General features: G+C 36.0%; 1 protein-coding gene across 1 annotated transcript; it reads right to left on the bottom strand.

Moving 5' to 3' along the window:
- Positions 1-4,570: 4,570 nt before the first annotated feature.
- Positions 4,571-7,989, bottom strand: LOC122308757 (1,4-dihydroxy-2-naphthoyl-CoA synthase, peroxisomal-like). The gene is made up of 9 exons (XM_043121965.1): positions 7,478-7,989; positions 7,223-7,345; positions 6,554-6,655; positions 6,404-6,442; positions 5,882-5,980; positions 5,636-5,683; positions 5,422-5,517; positions 5,145-5,267; positions 4,571-4,940 (listed from the first exon to the last, which is right to left on the bottom strand). Exons 1-9 carry the CDS (start codon positions 7,745-7,747, stop codon positions 4,824-4,826), a joined length of 1,017 nt encoding a protein of 338 aa, XP_042977899.1. The 5' UTR covers positions 7,748-7,989; the 3' UTR covers positions 4,571-4,823.
- Between the last annotated feature and the right edge of the window lie 5,278 nt (positions 7,990-13,267).

Raw genomic sequence — 13,267 nt, 5'->3', positions numbered from 1 at the left:
AAAGAAGGAGGCTGAGGCGATGATGGTTCTGATGGCTGGGAGTGACCAGCGACGCCACTGGCCTTCTCGGAAAGGTGGTGTGATACAATAGAGAGAGAGAGAGAGAGAGAGAGAGAGAGAGAGAGAGAGAGAGAGAGAGAGAGAGAGAGAGAGAGAGAGAGAGTAAAAATCTGTCAAACTGAAACAAAGAATGGAGGGAGAGAGAAAATTCCGGGTGGACTTACCAGAAGGGAATGTGTTCGACGAGATTGGGCTGGTCAGCACTTTCTGTGGCTGTTTCCGGCGAGTTGGTTGTCTCGGTTGGCTGTGAGAGTGGGTTTCTTTGTTGTAGGGGCTGTTACATTGGGCAGGTAAGTATATATTTTCTCCATATGTTTTTGTGTTTAAATTTGAGGGTTCGTGTAATTTATAGATGAGGGAGAGGGAGATAAAGTTTGGAGTTGGGAGTTTGAATTCAACTGAACTTTGGAGAACTACTCCCATGAGGAAAGAAAAACAGAAAGGATAAGAGTTTTGAAGTGCTTGAATAAATAGTTTTTTGATTAAGAAAAACAAACAGAGAATAAAAAGGGACTTATAGTTATCAAGATGAATCCTATTCAAAACCAAATTACTACCTCAAAACATATTTAATAAATAATAATAATAATAATAATAATAATAATAATAAACACACTGTGGGTCTGGGTGTTACAATGTAGGATCTAGAAGAAGGAAAAATCATGGAGAAAAGATAACGTATAGGTGCCAACTTTGGATAAGAGAATAAAAGCAACAAGCGAACTAGGAGATATAAGAGAGATGAGAATTGCTTTTAAGCCTTTTCATAGGCATAGGCAACAATGGAAATGAAAAAGTGGAGGATTTAAAAACATGAAAAGAAAATGTCACACACACACCCGAGGGGGGGGGGGGGGTGTTTAAGCTTTTAGTTAGTGAAATGGTAGTGCTCGTCCATGTTAGAGATTTGAGGGAGGGGAGAACGTGGTCAATGGCTGGCTAGGGGAGAGATGGCTTTCTGGGGACAAAGATGGCTGGCTGGTGTGGGACATAAGACAGAACATGCAATTTAAGTTAGAGAAATAAATTAAATCCACACTAGTAAGGCTGTACAATGTAAGACTTCTCTATATAAGGACTCATTATCAATAAATCAGGACGAAAGTTGATCCCCCACAACAAACCGCACACCCTTCTAATGTGGCAAAATGAATCTAACTTCCATGTCACAGTTCTTTCCTCCATGGCCAAACACAAAATAAAATAATTATTCCCTCATGTTATGCTCTTAGCTCTCTTTCAGATTAATTGTTTAAGATTTAAAAAAGGCAATATAACCTCCATTCAACAATTCATTAGACGCTTTGTTTTGTATTGTTGACAAGTAAATTGAGTTGAATGAAAGAACCTTTAGGCCGCATTTCACTTTCTTTTCCATCACATAGAAAACCATCTTTAACTTCTTTCTGACACCGCTTTCTTTTTCCTCCATCTCTTCGTCTCTTGATCTCTCATTCTCTTGCTCTCATAAGCTCTTTAGAAAACTATCTTCTCCTCTCCCTCTAAAATTGCAGAAGCCAAATCCGCTTCAAAATGATCAACTTTAGCTTCATTGCTCAAATTCAATATGCAAGACACAATCACAAATACAAGTTTGTCCGTAGCTCACTACCATTCAGAAACACACTCAAAACTATTTAAAACATATACATGTGTATGTAAACACAAACATACATACGACATGAGTCTATGTAGGATCTAGAAGAAGGAAAAATCATGGAGAAACAATACCATATAGGTGTTGACTTTGTATAAGAGAATATAAGCAACGAGTGAATTAGGAGATAGAAGAGAAAGATGAGAACCACTTTTAAACCTTTTCACAAGTAGAGGCAATAATGGAAACGAAAAAGTGGAGGATTTAAAAATGGGAAAAGAAAATGTCACACACATATGGGGAGATTTTTTTGTAACTTTGAATCGATGGAAGGGTAATGCTTGTCCACACACGGGGGAAATTTGGGAAATGGGAGAACGCAGCCACATGGTGGCTATGGGAAAGATTGCTAGTGGGAGGGAGAGAAAATTCAAAATAACGTTAAAATAGGAGGAGACAAAATGTGCGTTTTAGGTTATAGAGAAAAATAATTAAATCCACACTCGTAAGGGTGTTTAATGTAAGGCTTCTCTATAGAAGGACTCATTATCAAATAATTTGGACGGAGGTCAGTCCCCCACAACACACTGCACACCCCTCTAATGTGGCAAACTGGGTCTCCTAGCTACGTCACGGTTCTTTTCTCCATGTCCGAACATGGAATGAAATTCCTTTCTCCCGTTATGCTCTTAACTCTCTCTTAGATTGATCATTTAAGATTTAAACAAGATAATATAAGCTACATTTAGCAATTCATTACATGCTTTGTTTTGTATTGTTGACGAGTAAACTGAGCTAAATGAAAAAACTTCTAGGTTGCATTTCACTTACTTTTCCATCACACAGACTCCAATCGTGAACTTCTTTCCGAACACCACCTCCTTTCACCTTGATGTTTTCATCTCTCTTTCTTTCATGTTGTATTTCTCGCTCTCATGAACTCTCTAGAAAACTATCTTCTCCTCTCCATCTAAAATTATAGAATCTGAATCTGCTTCAAATTTATAGATTCCAGCTTAACTACTCAATCTAATATACAAGACAGAAACACAAATACAAACTTGTTAGCGAGTCACTACCATTTAGAAACACACTCAAAACTCTCTAAAACACATACATTTTTACATAAATGCATGTATACTATAACATGCGTATGTGTAGGATCTAGAAGAATGAAAAACCATGGAGAAACGATACCTTATAGGTGATGACTTCAGATAAGAGGATAGAAGCAATGAGTGAAGAATGAGATATAAAAGAAAGATGAGAACTTCTTTTAAGCCTTCCCACAGGCAGGGCAATAGTAGAAATAGAAAAGTGGAGAATTTAGAAAGGGAAAGAAAATGGCACACACATGAGAGGATTTTTTTGAAGCTTTCCATTAGTGGAAGGGTAGCGCTTGGCCATACAGTGATTTTGGGGCAGAAAAAATATAATCCACACTGCAATTATATGTGGGGTAAGGCCTCTCTACAAGACTGATTTATTATTTTATTTTTAATATGGTTGGTCATTCATATCCAGTGATCATGTCAGATTATTTAAGTTGGTATGATCAATATGTCAATTCTAATATAATTACTTTCAATCTCATGACAATACATTTGAGGCATATATTTCTCTCATCTTCAGCACTTTTTATCTTTATGTAATATGTACGCATCACCCTTGATGATATAATGGTTGACTTCTCACGTGGCGATTACTTTTATGGCTTCTACATCTCTTTTTATTTCTAAAAAGAATTTTCTTTAAAAGTTTTAACTCTTTTGCAGGTATTAAAGTCCTTGGGCCTACAAACTTAACAGCTTGGGCTAAACTTTACCAGCCTTTTATTAAAGAAAACTTTAATGAGAGAAAGTAGTGAGAAGCCCATTTGGGAAAATGGCTTCAAGACCCACTTTGACATAGACATGCTGTTTCCAGCTTTTCCCTCTCTTCCAGGTTAAGGTCTTCAAGCCCACCTTAGTTAGATGGTTAACCCCCTCCTGTGGTTAGACTACAACGTAATATAGATGGAGCTTCTAAAGGTAATCCTAATTATACTTGATGTGGGTTTGTCCTCAAAACTTCTACGGGGTCTTTCTTGTTTGCCTTCTCATGACTTTTGTCGAATTGTTTGGACTTAAATATGGTTTGCGTCTATGCTACCAATGTTTAGGAATAAATTCTACATTACATGTGGACAAGGTCTTAGACATATTCATAAGTAATGAGTAATCTTTTATTGTAGAATTGGTTTTATGAGATAAGTTAGGCCCATGAATTTCTTCATGATATTAGAGTCTGACACAAGATAAATGAGTTTATACTACTTAACTCCTGACAAGGATCTGAAGAAATAATAGCCTAGACGTGATGGATGGTGTTAAGAAATAAATCTCATATTACCTATGGACAAGATTTTGAATATGTTTATAAGTATTGAACAACTATTTTTTGTAGAACTGGTTTTATGAGATGAGTTAAACCCGTGAATTTCTTCAACCAACTGAATGTAGTGAATCTGATGGTGGAATCTAGCTAACTCACTCACTGATTTAAGACTTAACTTCCCCAACCAATACCCCAGCAGTATTATGAATTATGGAATGACATTGTGAACCTTACAACTTCTCTCTTTTGAAATCAACCATGTATATAGGGAATTAGGTAACTACTTAACCGACGGTTTGGCTAACTTTGGGGCAGCTGGAAATGATGCATTTGTTTCTACGTACGCAACTTTCAAAAAGCTAATTGGAATCCTTGCAATGGAGCCAGTTGGCCTACCAGCTTTTAGACATGATTATTGGCTTAGTACTTTTACCTTGCATATGGTCATATATATTACAAATGTTATAGCAATATATATATATATATATATATATATTACTTGATGAAATAAAGAAATAAAAATAATGCAGTACAGAATTAAGCAATAATCAGAATAGCAATTTTATTACTTGCCATAGTCTTAATCATTAATTAATTTTAATGGAGCTTCATCTCCTTATTGACAACATGCAAACTCATCACAGAACACAAAATATTACAACTCCACTACTGCATGCATTATTCAAATCTCCTCCCTCACAACCCGAAAGAGCCTCTAACCATAATAATCATGTTCACAACAACAGCTAGCTGGTAATTAAACTACCATAAAAAAAAAAACTGTAGAAGCTCAAGGTCTCCACGGAAATTTCGAGAAATCAGGGCGTCTATGTTCCAGGTATGCTGTCTTTCCTGCAATACCTTCCTCAGAGCCATAAAACAAGAGTGTGGCATCCCCGGCAAGTTGCTGAACCAGAGAAGGAAAAAGATAAATAATTAGATAAAAAGCTTGGATATTGTTCAACGGAAAACAAGAACCACAAAAAGAAAACTGGCATGACAAGATTCAGGACTCGAGCATTCTGAATCAGATCGGAGAACACTGTATTGCCAAGGCATGTGCATATATATTTTTCAATGTAACTTGATAAATGGGTACTGAAGTAGGTACCTGAAGCCCAGCATGACCATCATCAATTGCGTTAAGAGCTGACTTCAGCACCCGAATTGCAGTTGGGCTGTTTCTTACGATCTCGCGACACCATTTAACTGTTTCTTGCTCTAATTTCTCTAGCTGGATAAAAGAAAGTATGAACATTAACTATTTGAGAAATGTTATAATTTTCAAACACATAATACTGCAGAAATTTTGAAGATTTAAAAAGAAAATGATCTCGGCTAGATCATTCCGAGTACTCGAGGTTCTGTTTGATTGGAAATGAACTCACCGGCACAATAGTGTTAACGAGTCCCATCTTCTCTGCTTCAGGAGCTGTGTAGAACCTTGCCAAAAACCACATTTCACGTGCTCTCTTAGGGCCAATCTGTTTGAAAATATACAATTTCCAAATTATAAATACATGAAATATACATATAGCAAAAAAACAAACTTCTCTTAAGAAAATTTCCTAACAAAAGGTATCCTCATTATTAATATCTTACCAGACGGGCCATGACGGAACTTCCATAACCGGCGTCAAAGCTTCCAACCTGCCATTCATTTGCAAAATAATTAGGATTATAATAGAAGGAAAACACAATCATGAACAGAACAAGACGGAAACAGAGAATAAAATCATAAGACAGAACATCCAGGTTGGTGGGGTCAACATAAGATAATCACCAACAATCTTTAATTCATATGAACAATGGAGAACAAAAGTATAAACCTATTTTATATATATGTACCTTGGGACCAGTTTGACCAAACACAGCATTATCTGCTGCAATGGTTAGATCGCAGACCATGTGTAATATGTGTCCTCCTCCAATAGCGTAACCTGCCACCTATTTTTTGGAAAAACAAACGATTTCATCGAAGTGTGAGCAACATATTAAATTGTAAATAGCAATGTGATGAACATAGTTTTACAGTCTTATTACAATATGCAAAAATTGATTCAAACGATTTCCCTCAGTAGAAAATGGATGGGAGTCAAATTTTTTATTTTAGATCTCTGTTTTTTTTTTCTTTATTTTTTAATAATTTATCCTGCGTTGTATTTACTTGTTTTGGAATGATTGTTGGAGATTTCCACCTTCATTGAATCTAATAACTTGTAATTACTTAGTTAAGAGTGACATCTGATGAGCGCAAAAATGGTGAAAAGAAAGACTTTTTGCCGTATTTTTTTATGCATATTTGCCATGCAGCAGCAAACAGGCATTCAACAGTTTACTACAGCATTAGCTTTTAAGAAGATTACATACCATTGCAATCACTGGCTTAGGAAGACGACGGATCTGCACCTGGTGTTGATGAAACGAAATAAAAGAATGAGAAACACAACCAAATAATTAGAAGACTACATGAGTTATAATGTACTAATGCCGTATATGAAGATAAACCCAGGTAGGTACCTGCAAATCTAAGACATTAAGACGACCAAATTTGTCATAATCAGCATAACCGTCTGCCTTTCTCACAGCCTGGTCACCCCCACTACAGAATGCCTGGGTTCCCTGCACAACGTTAAATGGCCAGCAACAGTAAATCAATGAATTCATTATGCATGGTTAGAGAATGAGATGAGATAATTTTGTGAATAGTAGAAAGATAGTTTGTAAATATTAGTGAGATAGTTTGAGTTAAATATTTTTTAAGTTTTAAAAAAAATGAGAGAAGAAAATGTTGAATAAAACATATTATCAAATTAAAATATTATTAAAATATACATATGATGAAGATACTATTGCGCAGACACACATAATTTCTTGTCGGTTAAACTCTCATGATCAAAGATATTAAACATTATTGGCACGCTCAACTCTGATAAGAAATATATATAGTTATTTAAAATGTTACTCTGAACAAAATGACAATAACTATTAATAAATACTCTTCAATATGCATGGATACCATAGTATTAATAATAGAAGATGAATATAATATAATGGAATTAGTGTATTGTCACGAGCACAAGCAGCATATATTTAAAAAAAAAAAAAAAGTGTAGAGACATATAAATATTAACACGTACGGTGGCATTGTATGCAGAGAGAGTATTGAGTACGGGAAGTCAAATATACCTTGCCGGTAAAAATGATAGCTCCGATAGCATTATCATCCCTAGCATCATTAAACGCTACAATCAGCTCCTTTATTGTCAGCGGCCTGAACGCATTTCGTCTCTCTGGCCTATTGATCGTAATCTACAACGAAAGAATAGCAGAGAATAATGATTAAAATGCACCTAATTAATGAACTTTCAGCCAGAACAGGGTATAAGCTCGCTCAGTACCCCTACTCCTGGCTGCATAACATAGTAATTAAGCTAAACTGACCTTTGCAATCCCCTCACCGACGGCCTTCTCGTAGATGATGTCGGTGAACTGGTATTCCTTGCCGGAGTCATCGCGGGCAATTCTCCAGACAGCCGGGTGAGTCGGGACTTCGCCGTGTACCCGATGGTAGCTGTCGTTTAAATTGGAGGTGTTTGATAACCCAAGGGAGCCGGATTCATTGGAAGGCGAATGAACAGGAATGAAGTGTTGGGCCACAGAAGCCACTCTTCTGGATACGGTGTTCATGTCATTCTCTGCCATTTTTGCCATGGAAGGAAGGAGCTGGGTGGGTAGGTGACCGTACTAGTCTTAGAGATCTTAGTGGGATTACAGTATGAAGCACATTGATTGAAAACGAATTGGAACAGCTTTTATAAGTGTCGCAGCGGCCGAGGAACGTCGATAAGCGGGTAGTTGGAGAACGGTAGCTGGGATTCCCATTGGCCACTGGGAGGCCGCATACGCAGAGCAAGAGCTAGCCAGAGGTAGATGGTAGCTGGGATTCCCACGCACACTACGAGACACGTGGCTGTTGGATAAGATAAGGTCCAGCATGAAGAAGCAAGGCAAATAAAAATGCCGCATAATGATCTTCATCTTGAACAAGTAATTGGAGCATTGGATTTGCGAATAACGTCAGATACAGCGTAAATTTTATTTTATTTATTTATTTTTAAGGAGTCTACGATTAAAAAACTAATTTTCCATAAATCTTCATCAAAAATAATTATTCAAAATTTTAATTAATAATTTTTAATATGTAATTCAATTTATCGATCCTTTTGCTTATATCATTTAAATATCTTTATTTTTTATTTTTTGTTTTTCAAAATAATGTGACCATGAGAAACAATGAAAGGCAGGAAGTCAGAGAAAAAGTGAAAGAAATAATAAAAAATTTATACATAAATGAACAGTGCTTAATACAAAATAAATGTATTTTGCATGTCTTTTTACATAAAGTATGATAGCCTATTTTGGAAGCATTGTTATATATGACTTTGCATAATTCACATGCAAAATGATCATCAAATCATTGTGCATGTTTGCTCTTGGGTTGGGTACGTACTTCTTCAAGATTTGGTGGCGTTTCTAATGGGTGGTTACAGTACTACATACTATTTAACCTTTTCTTTGTTTTTTTAATTCGCAGATGTTTGGTTAGGTACATAAAATAACTCAATATATATATACATACATACATACATACACATATATATACACGTATATAGTTCTACCCATGTCTCTTGTTTGATCGGTGGTTACACATACAGAAATAAATTGAAGTACCAGATGAGTTGGATGTAGAGCCCCAACAATGGTCCGAGTAGTCTGACCCCGAGATCTGATCCCCCAGGATTTTAGCCGAATCCAATATATATATTATATATTTACATGAGTATGTCCCACGCAGCTAGCTAGCTAGCTTTACCATTCAAAGAGGCAGGGGTCGTTGAGTGAGAATGCGATTCACCACCCAAATTTGGAGCCATATCATGTATATAAAATATAAGCAATGGTCATGCGCATGGGGTAGAAATTATAATCGTTTATTTTAAATAACTTAGAAAATATTATCAGGAAGGTTGGACAAGAAATATGTGGTATCAAAGAGAGAATATGAGAGAAAAAGAAGTGTTTTTATTCTGAAGCCAGGTTCTCTTTTTATAGATCAAGTTGGTGCCTTTACAATTATTTCAATAGTAGTGAACATTAGTTAACAGTAGTGATTAGTAAATACAAGTACAATGAACAATAGTGAACGTTAAATTTGACTTTGTTTTACTATTCATTTAACCATAGGAAAGTTATTAAAAAAACAAGATTTCATTCAAAGGAATTGAATTTCTGTTTTTGCAGGAACTACTGGCTAGCGGGAATCAAGGGGTCATTATCGAGGGTCTTCAATATTTTTTATTGGCTTGTACCAACGTCAATAATTTCATCATTTCTGAATAGAGGATCAATTACTAGATAGCCTTGGGGTAGTTTCCAGTTCATGTACAAATATGTTATCACAAGGATTAGTATTATCACCAGAGGCTTTAGAGGATCTTTAGACTAATCATCAGAATTATCATTGTCATTTTAGAGGGACTTCCTCAATAAATAAATCAAGCCTTTTTTCTTGAGTCTTTGAAGAACAGACTTCTTCTTAGACTTAGAAGATTTATTTGATTGATCGGATCTAGTAGAGGAAGTAGCAAATTTAGCAATCTGTTTAGTAGATGCAGTGGCCTGAGTAATTGGGTATTCAGGCAAGATTAATTGTTTAAAAGTAGGGAATTCTTCAATGCTCTTGAGATTTGGAGTAGTTTGAAGAAAAGCTATGGCAACATTATTCAAGATGTAGGCACTATGATAACTGGTTCCTGCTGCTGGTTCCCCTACTTCACTACCATTAACTATTGTTGAAATAATTATAAAAGCGCATCCTTAATATATAAAAGGAGAACCTGACTTTAGAAGAAAAACACTTGATCTTTTTCTCCCATCTCTATCTGATACCACCAGTTTCTTGTCCAACATTCCTGATAATATTTTGTAAGTTATTTTGAATAAATGACAATAATTTCTACTTACATTCATCTTCCATTTATCATTATTTTCATTTGATTCCATTTATCTGGTCTTGGTTTCATTATTATTACTACATATTTTAATAGTGAAATGGGTTAATGAATTGAAAATATCATTCAGAATGTAATGGAATTCACTATGGGCATTTTTGAGTCCAAAAGACATTACATTCCACTCATAATATCCAAATGGGATAGTAAAGGTAGTTGAGGTATACTAGATCTAGACCTAATAGATGAATTAGATCTAAACAACTTATTTATTATGAAATCAATCAAAACTAAACTTACTCACTAATCCTATCTTCACTCATGTGACTGTTACATTTTGTAACACATATCCTAGGGTCGACCATTTACCCACTTATGCCCTAAATGCTCTCTCGAGCAAAACGAGCCTTATAGACATTGTTCTTGGGATTCTTTACAACTGGGGTAGCACCAACAGAAACACGAATTGAATAAGATTAATAAAGTATGAAGTAAAGAATGAGATGTGAGGATTTATCAGCAATAAATGAGATGAACATATATATATATATATATATATTTATATAAATCATAACCATGTTCGAGACATATTCTGAAAGAAGTAAAAGTAGGAATACCGAGATTCGAAAGAGTTTTAATATGTGCCTTGACCTGTTTAATAAGATGGGTATGAATTTCAGTCCTAGGAGGAGGGTTAGCATGTAGTCGCTCAAAGTGTGATGCCCCCAACACCCGTATACGGACACGTGGAAATTGAGACGTCGGGATGATGACAACACGGGTTACGCATCCCATTGCCAATTATCGAGTGTGTGTACATGCAATAAGTGTATGCCGCAGTTAATAAAAGTCTTATAACTAAGTATTAGAATTTTTGTTTAAATACAAACTCGCTTAAAACACACATAATAAAATATTACAAGTCTCAAATATTGTTTTAAAACCAAATTACAAGACATAAAAACTAGTAGAGATAATTTTTAACATAAAAGACTCCAAGTCAAAACTCTGGCGGAGCCGCCTCCTCGGGCTCAGCCTCCTCCTCCTCCTCAACCTCTGCATCAAAATCTACGTTAACAAAAATGGTGCCGCAGGTAAGTAATAATCCAAACGCCACAAGATAAAAATATATTATACTCACAATATGCATGAAAGATGCCGAATGTACATGTATCAAAAATCTACATTTTTCCACACATGCCAAAAGTCTCATTTGGCTTAAAATATTTCCTTTAACCAAACCTCGCCATTTTTTTAGAAAATGGCCCAAAATCTAAGTCTCAAATCTATTTCCATTTTTATTAACCGAATGCACCATGACCTCCCCTAGGGGTCATCCACACACCCTGGTTCCCTTCGTCACACCACGGGTAACGACCATGCATGTGACTTCGTAACGAGCAATGTCCAGTTCTGCGCCCAGCGCTTACATAACCAAGCATCCTCTAGCCCTCGCTAGTAGAGGGGCCACGGAGTCGGTACGAGAGCGTTATCATCCCGTATGCTTCCGTTGTCGCCCAATGACAACTCAAGGGACGTCACTCAATATATTATGCTACCGAGTGACCAGAGGAACTCCATCAAGATAATACCTCATCTCGACTTGGGGTCGTGATACACATGCACCTAAAAATCCATTTACGCATGAAAACCCAGTTTTCATTATTCAACACATGTACATGTATGTCATTATGCGAAAAAAATACAATTTTTCCTTTTTAAACATGAACATGCATGCTCCATGCAATGCACACCTCAAGACACAATTTATCCAATAAATCTCAACATCAACAACAAACAAATAACTTCTTCCTCAAATCCATCTGACCCCCGACTCCTTAGACTCAGTCTGAAATAACCAACTAGTTACAAATTTATTGTAAAAGCAATAATATATTTAAATCTAAAATGAAGTTTCGAAAATATTTACAGTGCTGTATAATAATTTTTGAATGATCAACGAGTTGAAAAGAGTGAAGAAAAAATAACGTAACAGTGTAAAAACACTGTGGCGGTGGGTTGTAAAATACCCACTTTTGAATGGGGACGAACCAAGATTTGAGATTGGTAGGAAATGACTTAGAGGTGTTTATGAAGCTAGTGGAAGCGAGGGTTGGCTGTGGGTGGCAGCGAAAATGGCGGTGGAAGGCCAAAAAATCCAAAATGAAAAAGGGTGGTAGTGTGGGCTGCTTCAGCGACGGATCAGAGCTGGAAATGAGTGGTTTAGGAAGACAAGAGGTTGGTGATGAACCTGTAAAGAGGTGGTGGCTGGAGGTAGAACGATGGCGGCGTTGGAGGGAAAAGACACCACGGCTTGGAGGAGCTCGTGGTGGTTAATGGTGGCTCGGATGGAGGTGAAATTTGGTGGGATGATCACCGGCCGGAGGAGAAGAAAATTGGGTGGGTGGTGTAGTACTAGTCAACTGCAGGTGGCGGTTCTGGGCAGCTGAAGGCAAATGGGGAAAATGGAGGAGAGAGAGACTTCGTGTGCGCAGGAGGAAAACCGGAGGAAAAGAGAAGAAGAAGAAAAAGAAAGAAAAAGAGAAAAGAAAGGGAAAGGAGAAAAAGGAAAAAGATGAAAAGAAAAGATGGGAAAAAGAAATGAGGTCCAATCCTCACCTCTGAAATCTAGACATTGATCCGACGAAAATAACTTTAAAAGTTATAAAACGAATTAAAATAAATTAAACAACAATTTAAACACAAAACAATAATTAATACTAAGAAAGCTCTACAAAATAATTTTCACATCTAAATAAATCTAATTAAAATACGATAATTTAAAATAAAAGAACCAATATTTTAATTAAATTAAAATACTCATTCAGTAAAAATACACGTAAAAACGGGGTATCACGCAAAGAATAGATGACATTGTTTCCTCATATTCTTGTAGAATTTTGCAAAATAGTTGAAAGAACCAAGGAATCTCTGCAAGTGGGTTTTATCAAGAATAACATTGAGAAATTTGTCAGCAAACTCAATAGCATGCTAATAGGTCAAATTTTACTTTTAGAAATGTCATAACCTAGAAATCTAATCTTGATTTGGAACAATTTGATTTTCTTTGCAGAAACAATAAGACTATTTCATCTAATAATATCTAGAAACAAATGTAAATATTTTCAGTATTCATTAATGGACTTTCAGGAAATAAGGACATCATTAATGTAAAAAATAATGAAATGGGTGAATGAATTTAAAATATCATTCATAATGT

This window comes from Carya illinoinensis, chromosome 5 (assembly GCF_018687715.1).
Source record: "Carya illinoinensis cultivar Pawnee chromosome 5, C.illinoinensisPawnee_v1, whole genome shotgun sequence".
NCBI classification, from domain to species: domain Eukaryota; kingdom Viridiplantae; phylum Streptophyta; class Magnoliopsida; order Fagales; family Juglandaceae; genus Carya; species Carya illinoinensis.
Note: the sequence above shows the minus strand (reverse complement) of the source record. Positions and strands in the feature narration are given on the sequence as shown.